We start from the raw sequence: 22,772 nt of genomic DNA on the forward strand, positions 1-22,772 counted from the left end.
CACCCTTTTGAAAAGTTAGTCGTGACTCAACTTGAAGATTTGATATCGGAAAATGACGATTTAGATGGAACTGGAAAACTGTGCAAAGTTTCAGCTCAATAGAAAAAAATGAATTAAAAAATTTACCAAATTTTGGTGCTGTTGCTTGGAATCACTCAAATATGTTGTTCATGATGTAAGAAATGCGTTTGAAATACTCTACTAAACTATTAATCAATGTATGAAGTTCTGGAGTCTAGATTATCCGCTCATATAAATAATATCGTTTTGTTCCTTTTACATTAAAAATATATTGTCCAAATCTTGAATATTGAAACTAAGATAAGCTGATACATTAAAAATAAAAATCTGTACTTTTTCAATTAGCTGGAATATACAGTATCGGACATATAAAATGCACCAAAGCCGTTTTCGAAATTAGATATGATTTTTCAGTGTGTTTTTTGAAAATTGTAACAACTTTAATTAAAAATTTAGTAAACAAAATTCAAAAAATGTTTTTGCAAAAAAACATACGAAGTAAGAATAACTCTTTGCCTTTCGAATGCGGCTTGAAGAGTTTCAATTGGAGGTGTAATCACAGAGATATGGACAGAACACTTTTGTATGTTTTTGAGGGGGTGAACCCAAACTTTTGCACGGGAGTATACATACCCGGTTACCAATCGCTTTTAGGACTGAATCATAAGTTATGCAAGAAAATTGTAAAGAAAATTAGGTATGTCAGTAAATTTGAAGATTTCTGTGAATGATGCTACATCAGTGCTTTGATGAATCGATTCATGCCTGTTTGTGTCGTAAAATGGTAAATAAACTTGGTGGCGAATACCGGTACATCTAACCTAAATTGAAACTTTTCTATGGGTGCTACCCTAAGAGTCAATCGGTCAATCTATAAATTTGTTTTCGCGCTCAAGAAAAAAGCTCTGTAGAAAAATGTTAAATTGCGTTAACTTAGAGATGCCTACAGTGATTTGAAATTTGATACGGGTCGAAAAAACTTCTAGTGCTTGCCAACGTAAGCGGGTAAATGAGAATCGATAAAGGTATTTGGACCTTTTTTTGTTTAAAGCAGTTTGATGTTTTATTGGAATGATTTCAACGAATAACTAACAAGGGAAACTTATGAATTGTTCAACATTCACACAGTGAATAATTTACAGCTGTTCTTCTTTGATTATCGACTTTCCATCGTGGTCACGGGAGACGCGATAATATCTGCAAGTAGAATTAACATTATACTGCCCATAACTGCATAACAGTCACATTCGACATTTTTGACAAATTGGAGTTAATACCATGGAGAGTCATCAAATGATAAATACTTTCGATCAACTTAGTAAAATCTGTGAGATTGTTCTATAAAACTCGAAAAAAATACCAAGTTGTTTTGTCACATTGGCAATAATAACCGCATAACAGTCACATTGAGATTATACATGAGCCTCATAATGTAGTAGCAACGAAATTTCTATCAGAATTTTTTCCTGACTATTATTGGGTGAATAGATTATGAGTTGTACAAAATTTCAGCCTCAAATAAGCTCTTTTGAATTCTTAATGATTTTTTGAAATTTCAGTTTCCTCCCATACTGCAGTAAAATGCAAACTTGGTAACCCATTTACTCAGTGCCTACTTTTGTCGAATGTTACAAATATGCAGTTATGGGCAGTATAGTTGTTGTCAAAAACTATTACATTTCAAACATACGTGTCAAACTTCTCTAGTTTGGTAACAAAGTCCTCATCGTGGGTAATAATGACCAACAGGAAGTTACCGTTTTCTCTCTCCGTAACAATTCTGCGCAAACTTTCGCACAGTGAAGCAATGTTTTCTCTGTCCAAATTGGTGGTCGGTTCGTCTAAGGCCATCACTCCGCAGTTATTACTGAATGTCTCTGCTAGTGCCATTCGTATGATCAGCGATGCTAATACTTTTTGACCAGCACTGCAACGTCCTCGCATGTCGATCTCCACGTCATTTTTGGCTTGGACTACTCGGTAATGATATTGTCGGCGTTTATCTGTAACTTTATCGGGTTTTGACTCGTCCTCAGTTTTGATACGAATGTAGTCAATGTCATTCCCACGATAGATATCCCTCCACAGAGAATAGATAGAGCGGTTTATTTGTTCCATCTTTTCTGCGTGATATTTCATGAGCGCCCACTCGAGGGCATTGCGGTATTTGAGAATATCACTTATCATTTTCTTCAACACCACCGATTCGCTGTATGTTTTTAGATAGTTCTTCACAGCGTTCTTGAATTCCGATCGATCCAGTTCTTTTTTCAAAGCTTTGCTCTGATTCTCCAATTCGGCTATTTGACCAGTTGTTTGGCTTTTCGTCGATTGGATTGCATCTCGTTGTTCAAGCAGTTTGTTTCGTTCTTGGGCCACGTTTGGTGCATCCATGTCGCCAATGCTTTGCATCAATGCGTCCAGACCTTGCTTCAGCGAAGTTGTTTCGTCTTTTAATTTCATCAAGTCGCGGTTGTCCAGATAATCACGCTCAATCATATCTTGATTCATAACTTCCTTTTTGAGCGAATCAATCTGATAAGTCTTTTCGTCGATTGCAGCAATAATCTAGAATAAAAAATAATCGTAAAAATTATGTCTCAGAACAAAATTAGTTTTATTTTACCTTCTTCATTTCTTCATTGGATTCTTGAAGTTTGCGTTTAATTTTTTGTATCTCTTCTGCCAAATTTAGACGGGACAAAGCATCCAATTCTTTACACAAACGAACAATTTCTGCATCCATTCGTTTAAGCTCTTCTAGCTCGGCTTGTGCCTTGTTTAGGTTTGCACGGTTTCCTTCCTTAGCCTTGGCTTTTGATTTTTCTTCAGTGATCAAATTTTGCTTCACTGGTCCGAGTTTATTTTCAGTCTCATCCATTTCTCTCTGGCAAGAGGCGATCTTCTCTCCCAACTCAAGTTCCTTGGCCTTTTTCTGATCCAATGACTGTACAGATTCCTGCAGTTGAATTTTCTTCTCCTTCATTTGGTTGTACCTTTGATGCAGATTGTTCAAACGTTCCGTTTCTTCATCAATCTTGTTTTGCATAGCGTCAATGGAAATACGCTCAACCCGCAGTTCACCACGAAGTGCTTCTCGTTCCAACTTGATATCATCGAGGGAAGCAGTTGTTCCTTCAGGAGTCTTCACAGCTACTTCAATTTTCAAGTTCTCAATGCCTTTCTTCATTCGATCAATATCTCTGACAGATTCGTCTAGAATACTCATGTCTCCCAGAATAGAATTGATCAACTGAACGCTTGAGTTAGGTTCTAAAATTGACATTTGGCACTCCTCAAGGTCTGATGAGGCCTGAACCAGTTTACGTTCAGTCTCTTCTAGCTGTTCTTTGAGTTTCGGTATTTCTTCGGTTTGCTTTGCAATGCGTTCTGAATACGGTTGTAAGGCCAGCAATTGATCGTATTTTTTCTGGTCCGCTTTCAGCATGCGCTCAAGGGCCTCGATTTTTTCCGGCAGTCGGCGAATTTCATCTGAAAGCTCTGAACTTATGTCCTGCACATCTGCACCATCCATTCCCTTGTGGCAAACTGGGCAACATTTATCGTCCTCGATACGAGAAATGTACTTTTTGTAAAGAACTTCCGCTGAACGGAGCTCTCCATGTTCCAAGTTGTTCTTGCTGATTTTATCCTTCAGCTTGGCAAGAACTTCTTCGAACGGATTGCCCTGACAGACTGTGTAGATTTTCTCTTTATTTTCAGTGAGCTCACGCTCAACGCGGTCCAATTCGCGTTTCTGGGAACGTCTAGTGGTTTCCATTTCGGTAACCGTTGCTTGTGACTTGCGCATCGATTCATTCAGCTGTTTGATTTGTCGTTGGAGATCATCGTACAAAGTTTGCACGTTACGTTTGTAGTTCGTATCAATAGTCCTGGAGTTTCACAGAGATGATAAAACATAAATTAGAAATAATAATGGGCCATAAATAGTCGTTCTGCATGTATTAATATAAATGCTCGCGTGTGTAAAATACGAATACCACTATGGAGTGGAAAAAGTTCAATACATAACACGAAATAGTTCAACAAGATTTTTTTTCTGGTATTACGTTCTGCAACAGCTTAGTGTTCTATGAACATCTCCACAGTAAGCTATTCACTGTGAGCGAGCTTGTTATTATTATTTATCTTTTTTTTGCCTGGCTTTTCGCCCTTGGCGCCATAGTTCGCAACAAACTATGTGTGCGAGCTTGCCAGTTGTTACATTTTCATATTGTATAAGTATAAGAAAATACTCTATATCCTAGAAAATCGGCAAAATTTCCAACCTGAAAAGACTCTCGACCGACGTAATCGCCTATTTTTTTAAGTATAGTCATTGAATATCCTTCTTAGGATAACTTAGCAGTTCTGCCAGACATCTCTCGCGTCGGATGTTTTGTCCGCTGTGCGAAAAAATACTTAAGTGTCCTCCCAGTTCGCCCTGATGTGGTAAAAGTGCAGCGGTTCTTGGAGAAAGAGTTAAAACTCCAGTATAAAAGGAGCATACAGTTGCTGCCACCGTCGACGAGTCACGTCACCGTTGCCGACCACATGTTAAAATATTTATTATTATTATTATTATTATTATTATTATTATTATTATTATTATTAAAAAGAGTTTCAGCTCAGATCGTGGCTGATTCGTCTCTGGAAGGAAAAGGGAGAGGGCTTCACAATGAGGGGCCCCCTGTTGTGTTTAGTTTCATAGTTTAGTTTCAATTGCAAAGGATATGCTTATAAAATCGATATACAACACATTAACACAAAATCGTAGCTTAATTAATCCGTTTGAAGAATAGTGTGTCACGCTGCTAACTTAAACTAAATATATAACGCATAAATCGTGGCAAAAGAAGATTGCAACGATTTTTGTCTAAAATTTTTATTTATTTTATTTGACATTTGTTCCAATGTTTCAACATTGGAAATACTATGTAACTCATTAGTACTTTTCAGGGAGGAAGCTTCAGAATCATTTTCAAAATTTTATTTTGAATCTTCAGCAGAGCTTTTTTCCTGGTATTACAACAGCTAGTCCATATTGATACAGCATACAACATGGCTGGCATGAAAATTTGTTTGTAGATCAAAAGCTTGTTCTTAAAACAAAGTTTCGATTTTCTATTAATAAGTGGATACAGTCGTTTTATATATTTGTTATAATTGGCTTGAATGCACTTAATGTGATTTTCGAAAGTTAAATTTCTATCTAGCATGAGCCCTAGATACTTAACTTCATCTGACCAATTTATTGGAACCCTCCTCACCGTTACAACATGTCTACTTGAAGGTTTCAAATAAAGAGCTTCTGGTCTATGTGGGAATATTATAAGTTGAGTTCTAGAAGCATTAGAAGAAATCTTCCATTTCTACAAGTACGAAGAAAACATATCCAATTTATTTGCAATCTACTACAGATGATACGCAGACTTCGTGCTTTGGCGGAGAGGCCTGTGTGATCCACAAACAAAGATTTAACTCAGGTAAGTCAGATGTGAAAATATTGTATAATATTGGTCCCAGAATACTGCCTTGAGGAGCAGCAGCTTTTACAGGAAGTCTTTCAGACCTGCACTGCCGTGAATCGCAAGTCAGTCCCATCTGTAGGCATTGATAAAATGGGCTGTGAAGTTTTCAAACTTGTTTTCCATACGAATATTAAAAAAAATCCAGAGGATTGTAATATGTTCCAATCTTAATGAAACTTTCACAACTTGCTTTTCACTACAATATCTTTCCGAGAAAAATTTAAAGATGATCGAAACACGATTCATTTTTGTGTTACACGGTGCGAAACTCTGTAGCGGGACTGATATGCGGTTACTTTTCATTATGGGATAATTTGACTTGCTGTTTTTTTTTCTATTTTTTCCGAACAAATCATATTATTTCATTAGTGCAGCTGAAAGAGCATTGGAAGAGATATTGAAAACTGAACTCAACTCAATTTTGACGAAAATGCAGATGGGACTGACTTGCGATTCACGGCAGTGGAGTTCTGATAATTAACCTGAAGTGTACGATTTGACTGATAACTTTGGATTGTTCTAACAATGTATGTTGGAAAATTAAAGTTTTGTAATTTAACAATCAAGCCTTCATGTCAAACACTGTCGAATGTCTTTTCTATGCCTAAAAGAGTAAACCTTCAGATTTGTTGGAACGAATCAAATTTGTTACACTTACACGTAAAAGTTGATGAATGGCGGAATCCGAACTGTTCATTGGCAAAAATTGAATTATCGTTGATGTGGACCATCATTCTGTTCAAAATGAACTTTTCAAAAAGTTTACTGATGGAGGAAAGCAAACTGATTGGACAATAGCTAGGAGCTTCTGCAGGATTTTTGCTTGGTTTTAAATTGTAATTTTGTAATTGCTCAATCCACACCCTGGCAGACAATTATCCGCCCATCTAGACACGGGCTGGGTGAGGACCTACCAAGCCTCCCCCGTTAACATGTCCTATACCGTTTAGCACACCGGGATCTTCCACAAGCAGGCGCCGGAATTAAAGCGGTCCCACAAGCTTCAGATACATTAAATAGATATAGTCCCTCTGGCATTAAACCGAATAGCGGCCTTCATATCATCACTAGCACTGCCTATCCCGCACGCCAAACAAAATGCCGGAAGTAGCGTGCCGTGTAGAACATCCGATGTTCTACACAGCACATCACCTCCGACACCATGCTCAACGTACAGCAAAGACATCGCTAATAAAAAGCGGAATGCGTCATTCGATTCAGTGCCAGAGGGACTATAAATGTAACGAAGAGGAAATGAAAAGATAGTAGAGATGGTTTGGTTGTTGGATTGCTGAAACGAGAAGAAATAAAGTCATTACGTTAAAACGTGGTTTTTATAGTTGAATAAATGTATCGATAGTTTCTCATCTGTTTCTTTTCCGTGTCGTAGTTGCGTCGATTCTATCCACCTCGAGTTTTGTCGTCTCCGCTCGAGCAATGAGGACCGCGATGAAATGAAAATATAAAAATATGACCATTAGTGTTTATCTATTATTTAATGTGGTTCTCATTTGCTTTTAAATACCTAAGTAACATGTGAACTCTGCCTCTATCAGAAAATTCTAATGAATTATAGTTTATTCTCCTGCACTTTCCCTAACACAAAGTATTCCTATTTAGTAAGACATTTACAAGTGCAAAAGCGCAAATAAAAGTGTGGGACCTCATCGAATCATGTTGATGCCCTCAGAGCACTCATTCTTCGATTTGCGAAAAATGAGTCCACTGAAAACACCGACCCGACTCGACGCAATCGCGCACCTCTACCAACGCCTCCGCACATGTAAAAACTTCTGCGATAAACCTGTGGTGTGAAAGAAATGCGCAATATTATTTTAATTTCAATCCTAACTGCATGACCCGTAGGCTCTATGCGTATGATTGTTCATTATTTTAGCTAAATATATCAGTTATTCCTGTACATCAGAAGAAAAGAAAAACGATTAAGAATATCTTGCAGCGTAAAGTTTAAGTGATCAAATATTAATCCTTTCTTCGAACCTAATTTCATTATACATTGGGTTATGCTATGCTTCGCGTGTGATACGAACAATTAGATTTATCAATATAATGCATTAGCATCCAAACAAATACCCTAGAAAATTTTCTTAATGTCCGACAAACATTTCAAAACAATTAGGAACTGCAAAAATTCAACGGTAACTTTACTCAACAAAGCTTTCATTCGATCACCCTTAAAATACACAGTCATCAGTAGACCATGCACTATAATATCCTCCTAATATAACGCAGAGCTAAAAATCCTCTCTTGCGTTACCCAATCTGAACAAGAAAACATTTTCAAATACTTCCCATAATTTGTGCACGGCAAAACAGATTCCACTTTCTACGTAATGTAACCTAGTATGAACAGCTGCCCAACTCTCCAGACCTGCGCCCTCCAAGATCCAAGGTGCTGCTGCCTTACGTTCAAAACTTCTTTCCTCAAAGTCTGTCTATCAATTCCGAACTCTATTGCATACTACCATACCAATCAGACCCTATTCCTGACAAGACACAGAGTCATAACCCCAATGTGATGGATTTACCCAGTAAATCCACAACCTTGTCCTAACCCCTCTTACGTTTCGCTATCCTCGAAAGTCACCCATATTGATGCTTGGCAAAAAATATCAGTATTCAATCCACAAATCCCAAATTACACCACATTACGTTGGTCCGTTTGGCGTCGCCGGTGGATACCTGTTCTGACATTCGTTTCTTTTAAACTCCATTTCAACCATGTCCCTCCACTTTATCAATACGAATGTTGACGAATCACGATAATCTGAAGATCGTGACCAGAACGGAGGTAGGATAAATCACTAGGGACCAACTACCACCAGGATTTTTGCTTGGTTTTAAAGTACCAATTTTAGCATTTTAGCCTTTTTTTAGCATTAGCATTTTTCCATTTTTCAGGATTTTTCCATATGCCAATTGAAAACATTTGTTAAATATATCAACTAAGAATGATTAGCTACTACAGTTGTTTGCTTTTTTTTGACAGATACGCGTATTTCGACCTGGAAGGCCGTCTTCAATGTCGTCCATCAGAGTCGAGTCTAGCACACATCACTGAAGACCGTCTTACAGAAAAAATCGAAATAGGTAATAGGCGTATCTGTCATAAGATACAGCTTTAGCGGAATTAAATTGTATAGTCCTAATTTTTGTTTGAATAAAGTATTATTTTGGATCTCGGTGATCAAAAGTTAATGTACAATATTAATATTTGTTCTATACACAAATGCACATGTAATCTATGGTCCAAAAGCGTACTCTGGTACCCATACAATACAAGACATAATATGAAACATGGAATGAATGAGATATGTTCAATGGTTAATTTATACATACTTGCTAGGAAAAAGTCGCTTTAAGTTCTCCGTATGCTTGTTCCGCAGCCGTTTGAATTCTAACTCCTTTGCGTTAAACTGCTGCTCCTTGAGGTGCAATTCAGTTGCTTTTGCTGCAACGGCATCCAGTGCCGAAATCTGCTCTTCAACCCTGTCCAACTTAGCTTGGAGCTCTTCGCGTTTTATCTTCTTCTCTGCCAGCTGTCGTCTCATTCCTTCAACATTTGAATTTGACTTCTGATTCTCGTAGTCCTTCTCCAGTTTCTCGATTTCGGTGACAATTTTCTTCAAAGTTTCTGCTGAACGCTGAATGGCTGCAATTTCTGACTGGGTTTTGGCCTTTTCACGAACAAAATCTGCAACCATTTGACCTTTCATCCGAAAATCAGCCTCCAATTTGGTTTTGTCTTCTCGCAGTTTATCGATCGCTTTCTGGGCTTTATGGTCTGCTTCGTCGTGACTCTTGGACAGTGTCTGAACTGCAGTTTCTTCAGAGCGAATACCGTGCTTAATTGCTTTCAGGGCACTTTCCACATCAGCGCCTCCTGCTTCGAAATCCCCAACAGCTGGGAGCTTCAAACGATCACAAAGAGCGACCATTTTCTTGGATCGATCTCCACATAAATCCTGTTCTTGTCCTCTTTTTGTGTTGAGATGAATCCTACGTGATTCAAAGTCTTGAATTTTTGATTGCAACACCTTCTCCTGAGCTTTGCGAGAGCTCAAATCTGACTCAGCCTCTCGCAGTTCCAACAATTTGGAACTTTTGGATTGTTTGAAATTTTGAATTTCAATTTCCAACTCGTGGAATGAACCTTTAAACAGATTTTGGATCTTCGATCGTATTTGATTTTGCTGATCTTCCTTAGTATTGATCCTGAAAAAAAAACAATGAAAATCAATTTTAAACGTTGAATTTCATTTCTCAAATTTTCTCAATTCATCAACATTTCCCAATCAATTTAATAATTATAAATACATTTGAATTTTGTTGCCTTTGGAATGTTCCATTTTTGACATCCTCCGATTTGGAAGCAATATGGATCCATCATTGACAACAATTTTGAATACCTATGATGTAAGTTTTTTTTTTTGTGCTGTTCAGTTGGAGCTGCCTGACAGCTTTGCTTATCAAGGCTGAATCCTCGGTTTGGCTTTTGCCAAATTTCTCCCCTACAATGACCAACACTTAGACGTACTAGGCTATGATGCCCACTTGAACGCTGTTTCTTGTGAGTGTTTTTGGAATCAATGTGGTTTTAGGCGGACAGATCTCATTCAGTTGATCAACTTTGTCAAAGCCACCAATTTTGTATCTCATCGCTGAACTGAGATATAAACGAAGTAAATATTTGTACTTCAAAAAGTAGCTTCATATGATGCTTATACATGCGACATTTGTTGGGGGGCATCTGTCCTATTTTAAGGACGCTGGTATGGGTTAAGAAAAATGGGTTCCGATTTTGGCAACTGAAATTTTCGACTTTCGACGGAATCCCACTGTAATTCCGGATTTTCCGGGTTGTCCAGGTAGTATACCCCTTTTGAAATCGCAGAGTCCTAGTTCGAGTACATGTGCCTAGTTCGACTGTGCCGTATTTATTAATTGGATTACTTTATTACGTAGTCTTTCAAACTGAAGATCGTCTAATAAAAAGCTGCTATTCCATTGGCGGAAAGCAACATCTCTAGCAACCATAGCATTCAACATATCTTTATTGGTGGTTTATTTTTATGGCGAGGAGTTCGCAATGGAATGAAATTTTCCTAAAACTATATGATAAGACTACACTGCGGAACACGTTCTTGATTCAAGCACCAAAATACCTCTATTTACTTGATTGAGGGCTGCTGTATCCATTGTTTTTCTAAAAGTATCATAGCACGTCTAGTCTAGCACGTCATAGGCTTAATATTGGCTGTTGAAAATGCAAAATTTGACTATTTCTGTCAACTTCATGTTGCAAGTTTGCCAGCTTGTATGGTAGCTTATTGGTTTAATTTGCCACATAGTTCAAACTTCCCTCCCCATGGTTATGCGACACTGCCGCGATGGGAGGGCACAATCCATTAGCCCATTAGATGGACACCAAAAACGTAACCTGTAGTGGTGGTATCACATTTTGGCATTTTTGCTTAAAGCCGCGTCATAATTTATATGGCATAGACGCACTAATATCTCGGATGTGATCCAAAGGACGTTCTGCGTCGTTGATAGCATTGATGCCCATTTCAAATAATTAATCTATTCGCGACGTTCAGTTTGCTTTTTGCTAACCAGAATGATCCGTAGCCACTCTTACTATTAGCTAGACACATCGTTATCATATACGACGTAGGGAATATAACTCTGAGGAAAATGACTAGTAGATTCACTGAGTAGAAATAAGTGGCGACAATATTTTTTTAATATGGTTTTTACATTACCATAACAAGGAATACCTCTTTTGTAACAATGCTATTTTATTTATTTATTTATTTCGTCAGTCAATAGTAGACTACACGTTTGCTTAATTCTATGTTGTATTATATCTTAAGGAATTAAAATATTGTCTTAGATTTGTTCGCGACATGGTCAGATCAATTTCTGTGTAATGCTGATTATAAAGAGACAACATTCGATTCATTGGGCCGAATTTTGCATAGTTAGTTCGATGATTATTTGATGCAAACAAATTCCGATTTCTTAACTGTCTAGCGGGCGTGTAGAAATTCAAACATGATAAAAGATTAGTGGAATCAATACGCTGCGATACAATATCATTGACAAATGAAATCATGGCGATTTCGCGACGCTCATTTAAGGTTTGAATATCGATAAGCATGCATCGAGCCTCGTATGATGGCAGTGGAAACGTTGTACAGCCTAATTTGCGTAAGGCATATAAAAGAAATTGCTTCTGTACTGATTCGATTCTATCACTTCTATCACCATGTGTTTTTATATGTGGGGATCACACAATACTACAATATTCTAGAACTGATCTTACATAAGCAATGTACAAGGTTTTAATCATATATGGATCCCGAAAATTGTAGCTAAAACGCTTAATAAAGCTCAACATATTGGTAGCTTTATGGATAATCGTATTATAATGATCAGTAAAGGTAAGTTTTGAATCTAATATGACACCTAAATCTCTAATCTTATCGCACTTTTGAACAATTTGATTTCCTAAAGAGACAGTAATCTGTGGTGTATTCCGTTTTCTGATGTTTAAGCAGATTTGAAATATCGTTAACAAATAATATAAATAACAATGGACCTAAATGCGAACCTTGGGGAACTCTAGATGTAACGTGAACAGGTTTAGACATTTTTCCCTCAAATCTAACTATTTGTTGGCGATCTGTTAACACACCGAGGACGAAGCCTCAAAATCAGTTGGAACGCTAATTCAACCCACTATATCTCGGCTGTCCTAAGCCCGATTTACAAAATTTTGGCACCTACAGAAATGTATGGGCTTCTAGATTCATGTCAGATTTTTGAAATATTTTTGGGAACTACTGTTTGATTTGTAGTACTTAAAACACCGGAGCAAGTCCTAAAAAAATTTCTAACCGGCGGGTAATTTGTAGATAACTTAGAATTTATCGCGAGAACCTATAGATTTTTTTATAGTATGATGATCGTTTTAGTGTAATCTAACAATTGGCAATGAATTTTTGATTGTTAGCCGTTCAAAGAACTACAATATATTCACAAAACTGCGTAGAATACAGAAAAAATACATTTTCAATTATAACTTGAAATTTACCGCGATGACCCAAACATTTTATGGTCTTAATATATACTCATATTTAAGGCCATCAAATTTGCAGAACACTGATAATAAATTTCTGTTGGAAAAACTACAATATTTTCACAAAATAGTGAAAAATACAGGAAAATACAGGTTTTCTACAGTAATTTCATATTTATCGCAATGAGTCATAGTTTTATAATTTTAAACTCTTTGTTTGTTCATGAGAAACAAATTTAATGAACATTGTTGATCGCTGTTTGTTTAAAGAACTACAATATATTCACAAATCTGCGTAGAATACAGAAAAAAATACATTTTCAATTATAACTTGAAATTTATCGCTATGACCCAAACATTTTATGATCTTAGTATACTCATATTTAAAGCCAGCAAATTTGCAGAACACTGATAATAAATTTCTGTTGGAAAAACTACAATATCTTCACAAAATAGTGAAAAATACAGGAAAATACAGGTTTTCTACAGTAATTTCATATTTATCGCAATGACTCATCAGTTTTAAAATTTTAAACTCTTTGTGTGTTCATGAGAAACAAATTTCCTGAACATCGTTGATCGCTGTTTGTTCAAAGAACTACAATATATTCACAAAACTGCATAGAATACAGAAAAAAATACATTTTCAACTATAACTTGAAATTTATCGCGATGACCCAAACATTTTATGATCTTAAAATATACTCATATTTAAGGCCATCAGATTTGCAGAACACTGATAATAAATTTCTGTTGGAAAAACTACAATATTTTCACAAAATAGTAAAAAAAATACAGGAAAATACAGGTTGTCTACAGTAATTTCATATTTATCGCAATGAGTCATCAGTTTTATAATTTTAAACTCTTTGTTTGTTCATGAGAAACAAATTTCATGAACATCGTTGATCGCTGTTTGTTCAAAGAACTACAATATATTCACAAAATCTTGTAAAATACAGACAAATCTTAAATTTCTGCTGCAATGTATTGATTGCCTCTAGATCAATTAAAAGATTTGAAGTATTTTAGTTATGAAAATAAATATATTTACAAAACATGTTTGATGTTTTTTAAAGAACTACAACAATTTCACAAAACTATGAATAATACAGGGAAATTACGATCCTAACAACAGTTTGAAATTCATTGCAATGATATATGTATTTTGTGATTTTAAAATATTGTCATATTTAGGGTTATCAAGTTTTCACAATATAATCGATGAAATTTTATTAAAAGAACTACAATATTTTCACAAATTATCATATAATACAAAAATATTCTGTTGCTACCGAAGTTTGAAAATTTTATCATCTATATAATTTTCTAAATCGTTGTGTATTTTCAATAAAAATAAATGAGCTCAAAATTATTAGAAGCTGTATGTTGGTTTGTTCCTTTGGAATATTGTAAAACTTTCTAATTATGAAAACATAACCCAATTACGAACTGTAGCGGAAATAAATCCGAGGTACATTCGATTTGCATAATCTGCTGATTTAGACATAGCGTGATACATTCTAGCAATATTAAAAACTTTCAAATGAAGTCATCTGACTTAATTTTTATGTGGTAAAATTATTCTTTATATTAAAAACACAAGACGCCTTGAGCGGCTATTGGATCAGTAGGTATTTTTTATGTTTCAATAATCGCTCATTCAAAAATTATTATGTATACTAATTCTTTTTGCTGAAGTAGGTATAATTTGACCATACAAAATAGCAGGATAAATAACGAAATTCTTATTATGTAATGCTTTTTATCCAGTATGTTCGTCACGAAATCTGTTTACCGTGAGCGGAATAGGAACACTTAGATGCAGTAACAGTTTCAATTAAATATGTTTTATGAATGTTTTTAAAATAATTTCTATATTAACGCTGATCATCTATACTTGGAGCTACATTGTAACATAAAAAAAGTATTGATCGACTCAATAGTTATTTTAAAATGAACCTTCGAACACCTTACTTCCCTTAAATGAGGGGAATATGGTGCACAGATGGTACTCTGTTTCTTTTCCCTGCGAAATAGGAAAACTACGGTGATAGTAAACAGTACGATGTGGGTTAAACATTAAAATATCTGTAAGTTTTCCTTAGCAATAGGTAAACGAAAGTTTTTTTTTGCTTTCAACATTCTATTGTGATTGTAGTTCTTTTAAGAATAAAATGATAGTATTTGAAGCAGATTTTTAAGATGTGTCATGTTCAAATATTATTAAAGTAAAGCTGGTTGAATCGATTCTTACTGTTTAACTTACTACATGGTAGTTAAAAGTATATGCTATTTGTACAAAATAAAAATGGATCTGAAAAAAGTGACATGAAAATGGGTTATCAATTAAGCCCTAGCTGATACAGTGATTAGGGTAACTGCATATTTGAAATATTTACCTTTATATTTTTTATTCTTATTCTTATTATAGGTTATTAGATAGATGGCATCAAACATGTTCTTCTTTTTTATGAGAAAGTTTTGAACCATAAAGTATAGGTCATTGCGTGAAATTATTAAATTACAAAAGAGTCCTTAGTTTTGAATAAATTATTTAATGAAAATATGTTAGTTCTTTGAACTAACACGTATCAATTTTCGTGAACATGAAAATGGTTTGAATTAATAAAATCAATGCGTCATCGCAATGAATATCAAACTACACTAGATATGAGAAAATTTATAAATTGTAAAATTCATGGGTAATAGCGATTATTTTAAACTAGGTATTGCTGAAACTTTTTTTTTTCTGCCATATGCTAAGCAGTTCAATATATATTTTGTAATTCGTTAAATGTACAAATTACAATGAAAAATGTTTGGTAATATAAATTCGAACTTCATTGTTAGATAAGTTCTAAGTTGTGTACAAACAAACGCTAAATTTTTATAGACTAGCTCCAGTGTTTGTAGTACTACAAATCAAACAATAGATTCCAAGCACATTTCTATAACCGCACATGAATCTACAAATAAGGACAAACTAGGGTTGAAGCAATCAACTTTTTTTTAACACCGTCATCCATGTAAGTAAAATATCATTAATTGCGTTATTATAAGTAAATGTCATTGCGACAATAATGGATTAGCTACAATTTGTAGTTGTTAGTCTCAAATATGAGAATAGTTTAAAACCACAAAAATCTATGGGTCGTTGCGGTGAATATGAAGTAAGATAGTTGAAGGTATTTTTTCTGTATTATTTACAATTTTTTGAGAATGGTTTAATGCTTTGGAGAAACTATAAAATTTGCTCAGTTAATTTATGGTTTATAATATGAAAAAATATAATAAAATCATTAAAATGATAACTCCTTGCCACAATTATTATATTGCAACGGAAATCTGATATACTTCTGTTCTTCTTCTTCTTCTTCTTTCTGGCGTTACGTCCCAACTGGGACAAAGCCTGCTTCTCAGCTTAGTGTTCTTATGAGCACTTCGACAGTTATTAACTGAAAGCTTTCTATGCCAATTGACCATTTTCGCATGTGTATATCGTGTGGCGGGTACGAAGATACTCTATGCTCTGGGATTTCGAGAAATTTCCAACCAGAAAAGATCCTCGACCGGTGGGATACGAACCCACGACCCTCAGCTTGGTCTTGCTGAATAGCTGCGCGTTTACCGCTACGGCTATCTGGGCCCCATTTCTGTTATAATACATAATAATACATAGATATGATTTGTGCAAATATTATCAACTAGTGGTCCCGGCAAACTTCGTCTTGTCATCAAGTAGGTTGTTGAAAAACGCTATGGATCGTCCCATATACAATGACAGTTCCGTTCACGCTCATTTTCCCCCACTTTTCCGGTGAATATCCTGGGATTTTTATACATTCAAACACCTCGGAACCCTTGAGGAACAAAACGGAGAAATTATCATTCAAATACGTTGACCCGTTCGTTAGCCATTTCGTGACATACAAACACCACTCCATTTTATTTATATAGATAATAGAAATTGTTATGTTACCAATTTTGTAAACTGTTTGTCGTGCTTTGAAAACAGAAATAATAACTGCTCTATTTTTATATTTATTACGTTGAGAATATTCAAATCGTAAACGCAACTATTATGAAAACGCAACCATAGTCAGAAACTGTTCTGTATTATTCGTGATTTTGTGAAAATATTGTTAGAGCAAATAGCCATTATAATTGTTGAGAAAGTTTGTTTTTTTTTTCAAAACTTAATAACGGTTTTAAATAATAAAAATCAATTAGTCATTTTGAACAATATGAAACAAGAAAAGCAATAGTATATTCTTGTATTACATGGTATTTTGTGAAAATATTGAAGTTTTCTAACGAAATTTCATCAGTTAATCTATACAAGCTTACCAACTCTAAATGAAATATTTTATTTAACATTTCAAATCATAAAATCCATGGAACATTGTGGTCATTTCAGGTTTTATTACGATCTAACTTTTCTGGTATTTTCCACAGTTTTGTGTAAATGTTTTAGTTCTTCAGAAATCAGAAATTATACAGGATGATAAAATGTTCAAACTTCGGTAGCAACAGAATATTTTTGTATTATACGGTAATTTGTGAAAATATTGTAGTACTTTCAATAAAATTTCATCGATTATGTTGTGCAAACTTGACAACCCTAAATATGAGAATATTTTAAATTAAAAAAGCCATGGATCATTGCAAAAAATCAAACTGTTGTTAAGATCGTATTTTTCCTGTATTATTCACAGTTTTGCGAAAAAGTTGTCGTTCTTTGAAAAACATAAAACATGTTTTAAAAAATGTGTATATTTTTATGTCTCACAATTGAAGCATTGTCTTTAAATTGATAAGGTTCTAGAGACAACCAATTAATGTAGAAGAAATTTCAGAATTTAATACAGAAAATTACAATACAAGATTTTGTGAAAGCATTGTAGTTCTTTGAACAAACAGCTATCAACGATGTTCAGAAAATTTGTTTCTCATGAACATACAAAGAGATCAAAATTATAAAACTATGACTCATTGCGATAAATATGAAATTATTGTAGAAAACCTGTTATTTTCTGCATTTTTCACTATTTTGTAAAAATATTGTAGTTTTTCCAACAGTAATTCATTATCAGTGTTCTGCGAATGTGATGGCCTTAAATATGAATATATTTTAAGATCATAAAATGTTTGGGTCATCGCGATAAATTTCAAGTTATAATTGAAAATGTATTTTTTCTGTATTCTACGCAGTTTTGTGAATATATTGTAGTTCTTTGAACAAACAGCAATCAAAAATGTTCAGAAAATTTGTTTCTCATGAACAACAATGAGATTCAAATAATAAAACTGATGAATCATTGCGATAAATATGAAATTACTGTAGAAAACCTGTATTTTCCTGTATTTTTCACTATTTTGTGAAAATATTGTAGCTTACCCAACAGAAATCATTATCAGTGTCTGCGAATGTGATGGCCTTAAATATGAGTATATATTAAGATCATAAAACGTTTGGGTCATCGCGATAAATTTCAAGTTATAATTGAAAATGTATTTTTTTCTGTATTCTACGCAGTTTTGTGAATAATTGTAGTTCTTTTGAACAAACAGCGATCAACGATTTTCAGGAAATTTGTTTCTCATAAACACACAAAGAGTTTAAAAATTATAAAACTGATGAGTCATTGGTGATAAACATGAAATTACTGTAGAAAACCTGTATTTTCCTGTATTTTTCACTTTTTGTAAAATATTGTAGTTTTTCCAACAGAAATATATTATCAGTGTTCTGCAAATTAGATGGCCTTGAATATGATTATATTTTATGATCATAAAACGTTTGGGTCATAGCGATAAATTCAAGTTATAGTTGAAAATGTATTGTTCCTGTATTCTACTCAGTTTTGTGAATATATTGTAGTCTTTGAACAAACAGCGATCAACGATGTTCAGGAAATTTGTTTCTCATGAACAACAATGAGAATAAAACTATTAAACTGATGACTCATTGCGGTAAATATGAAATTACTGTAGAAAACCTGTATTTTCCTGTATTTTCACTATTTTTGTGAAAATATTGTAGTTTTTTCCAACAGAAATTTATTATCAGTGTTCTGCAAATTTGATGCCTTAAATATGAGTATATTTTAAGATCATTAAACGTTTGGGTCATCGCGATAAATTTCAAGTTATAAATTGAAAATGTATTTTTTCTGTATTCTACGCAGTTTTGTGAATATATTGTAGTTCTTTGAACGGCTAACAATCAAAAATTCAATGCCAATTGTTAGATTACACTAATACGATCATCATACAATTAAAAAATCTATAGGTTATCGCGATAAATTCTAAGTTATCTACAAATTACCGCGGTTAGAAATTTTTTTAGGACTTGCTCCGGTGTTTTAAGTACTACAAATCAAACAGTAGTTCCCAAAAATATGTTCAAAAATCTGACATGAATCTAGAAGCCCATACATTTCTGTAGGTGCCAAAATTTTGTAAATCGGGCTTAGGACAGCCGAGATATAGTGGGTTGAATTTAGCGTTCCAACTGATTTTGAGGCTTCGTCGTCCGTGTAAGTGACGAATATCTTAGGCGGACAAGTGTTAAATAAGGTTCAATCCAGTTGAGGAGTCTCATCGCAATTCCCATTTTATTGAGCTTGAAAATCAACATAGGAATGTCTAGTCTGTCAAATGCCTTACTAAAATCGGTGTAAAGTGCTTCGACGTGGTTACCTCTATCCATTGCATTCAAAGTGTAATTTACAAATTCCAAAAGGTTTGTTGTAGTAGAATGACCTTTATAGAAACCGTGTTGTGTATTCGTTATTCTATGTTTTATTTGGCTGAACACATTTTTATTTATAATTGATTCAAATAGTTTTGGAATGGATGAAATAATAGCAATTCCACGATAATTTCGAACATCAGATTTTCTACCAGACTTGTAAATGGGTATGAGATACGATCTTTTCCATTCTTTTGGAAATCTGCTCATTTTAAGTGACTTGTTGAATAGCCAAAATAATGGTGCAGTAAATTCATTAGCTAAGTTTTTCAGTAAAATAGGTGGGATTCCATCTGGCCCTGATCCTTTGGTGGAATCTAAATTCTTCAGTCCTGTTAAAATGTCCTGTACCAGTATTTGACTCACACCGATATCGCTTGTTAAAATCAGGAAAAACTATAGAAATATTCAAAGTCACGATCTTTATCCGAAAGTTAGTAAAAGTTTCTTGAAAAAAAGTAGCAAAAAGATTGCACATACCATCTGGATTATCAGCTGCTCTATCATCCAATGTCATTTAGATGGAAAATTGTTAGACTTCATCTTCGATTTAGCATAATTGAAGAAATTCCTAGGGCAAGATTTTAAATCATTTTCTATTTTTGTGTTGTACTCTTCAAGTGCAGCGGATAAACTTTCTCGAGATTTTTGTTGCCTGTAAATTTTATGAGCCTTTTGCTTACGATTTTTTAAAATTAGTTATTTGCTTATTAATCCAAACAGGGTTTTTTCGACCCATTTCTACGACGTCTTCGCAATAAAGGAACTTCCATTTGAATAATTTCCGACAAAATTGAATAAAAATCCGTCACTGCACTTTCTAAATCTCCTTGGTTTTTCAAAACGGATTGCCAATCTATTCTATTTAATTTTTGTTTAACTCCGTCATAATTAGCGTTTTTATAATCAAAGAAATTCTCAAAGTCACAGTTGTCAGAATTGTGATTATTGTGAACAAAAAATTGAGTACTCAATAGCTGTGTGAAATGCTTCATTTTTCCATAGTGGAGAAACAGATTCATTCACACAGAAATCTTCCATAATGTTTGAGAATAAGAAGTCCAAATAACAGTTTTGCCGGTTTTTCACATGATTTATTTCATTTAAACCTAAACATGCAGCTTTTTCAAAATAAATTGTAATGATTCATTTTCACCGACAACCGGAAGCAGAATGCTTTCGTTTTCGGAATGGAGAAGAATAATTACTCCAAGCAGAAATTTGACTCGTAGGGTGCAGAACCACTTGAGCACTTCCATGATTTACTTTGGCATGGGGTTTTTTTCGGCCGAATTGTCTGAAACTTTGATATAAGGAGCACTTCACTACGACACATATTGTGGCCAAATATGAGCTTTATAGCTTTCAAAAAACCCCACTGCCGAAGTGAATCAAAAGTGCCAAGGGGTCCGGCTCCCTACCCCAATCAAAACATGTTCAACAAGTTCTGCCACTAGCATAGGCATACAACAAACCTGAGCTATGAAATAATTTGCAGTTACCCGATAGGTATCACTTAAGTTTTCATTTAGCCATGTTTCCGTAACGCATGTTACCCGTTACGCAGGTAGATCACCTTTTCGTGGTGCGTTACGGGGTAAGATCTACCAATTTGAACGCTAGTCTCATCTTGTTTGTCGGGCTAGGGTAATATGTTCTGGTAATTCAAGGATTCGCGTACAAAGTCCTTGTTACTGGCAAAAGTTTCTGAAAATAAATATATTTTACCTAGCAGATGGTTAAAGACTCGGAGTTGGTCAGTCCCGAGACTACACTTGAAGCCAGGATAACAATCATGAGTATTAACTCAACAAGGACTGTAAGTACTGGTAATTCAAGGACTCATGTGAATTCTGATTACTAAACAAATTTTCTAGCTTGATTCGGTTTTGCTGCTAGCATAAAGCCCCTTTTTTCTAGTATTTTTCTGGGACTAAACTAAAAGCAAAACAAGGATGTGGCTAGAGTTCCGTTGCATGGTCAAATATCAGTAGTACCGATTTGGTTCCTCAAAAATTTAATCGATTATGTTTGCTAAGGGGCGCGCCTTCGCTGAGATGTAAATTTCTATGAAGGGTATAAATAGCGGGTTCTTTTCATCATAGTCGATTTGTATCAATATCTGAAGAATCAAAACAAGAACTGTACAGAAATCGATGCTTTATTACCTATCAATGGAAATGGAGTAATGCGACATGCACTATACACTAAGGATACGGGTAATGCCACAATAGATCTAAACGCTGGTCGCAGTGGCGCATCCGAACAGGAAAAAAACGCATGTTAAACCAACTTTACTGTTAGGAAAACAACGCTTAATTAATCGACGAGCACAAATACTTTGAGCATTTAAATGACACAGGTTCAGGCAGCCAGCTTGTTAGTTAGAAAACTTTTGATCAGGCAAAGGAAAAACAATAACATAAGGACATTCTTAGAACCAATTTTTGCAAAATAAAATCAAAATTTTACGCATTCCGATTTTGGTACGGTTTCGTTTTTGGCAACTGAAAATTTTGATCATGTTATGTAGCATTAGGTATTTTACTTTACTTACTTCGATTTGAACTCAATTTCCTGTTGTTTCAGCTTTGAAAAATCTCTCTCAATTTTAGCAATCTGATCCAGACGCTCATAGATTGGCTTCAACGAATTCTCCAGACTATCCACTACAGCGAGTTTGTCCTGCCTGCTTTTGTCAACCTTCTGGAGCTGAAGGTGTTTCACCTCCGCCTGGCTTTTTATATTTTCCAGTAGCTTCAAGTCTCCTGCTTTCTCCTTTTGTCGATCATTGTATTCCTTGGATATCTTGATTAGCTTCTCGATCACTCTGTTGTATTCTGTCGTCCCGAAGATGGCATCGAACTTTTTCTTCAATTCTTTCGGTTCCTCCAGGGGCCAATTCGAGTCTTCTTGGTGACAGAAATGACGTTGTTAATGATAGCTTTCGATACTCCCATGGCGTCGCACATCTCGTTATTGATATCTGCAGCTCGAGGCCGGGAAAGAGTGGTCTTTTCACCGGTGGCAACATTCTCCATCGTAACAACTGAATCAAGCGTTTCAAACTTGGGTTGTTGGCCCCGGCCTTTCTGGGAAACCTTCATCGACCGCGTCGCCGTGACACGATTTCCGGTGAAATCCGTTACCATTAGCTTGACCTGACCCATGCTTTCAACGGTGCTGAAAATCTTCGGATCATGAACGAATGCCTTGCCACGGTCAGTGCCAGGCGGAACTTCGCCGGTTAGACCATATTTCAAGCACTCGATGATAGTGGTTTTGCCACAACCATTCTGGCCAACAATCAATGTCAGGGGGGATTGGAACTTGATTTTCTGTGGGAATACATTGCATC

At 35.0% G+C, this 22,772-nt stretch overlaps 1 protein-coding gene across 1 annotated transcript; it reads right to left on the reverse strand.

The window, feature by feature from the left end:
* Nucleotides 1–1,057: 1,057 nt before the first annotated feature.
* Nucleotides 1,058–22,334, reverse strand: LOC5565134 (DNA repair protein RAD50). Its single transcript, XM_021854519.1, has 5 exons — nucleotides 21,972–22,334; nucleotides 8,913–9,788; nucleotides 2,648–3,914; nucleotides 1,779–2,589; nucleotides 1,058–1,218 (listed from the first exon to the last, which is right to left on the reverse strand). Exons 2-5 carry the CDS (start codon nucleotides 9,509–9,511, stop codon nucleotides 1,178–1,180), a joined length of 2,718 nt encoding a protein of 905 aa, XP_021710211.1. The 5' UTR covers nucleotides 9,512–9,788; nucleotides 21,972–22,334; the 3' UTR covers nucleotides 1,058–1,177.
* Between the last annotated feature and the right edge of the window lie 438 nt (nucleotides 22,335–22,772).

This window comes from Aedes aegypti, chromosome 1 (assembly GCF_002204515.2).
Source record: "Aedes aegypti strain LVP_AGWG chromosome 1, AaegL5.0 Primary Assembly, whole genome shotgun sequence".
Lineage (NCBI taxonomy): Eukaryota > Metazoa > Arthropoda > Insecta > Diptera > Culicidae > Aedes > Aedes aegypti.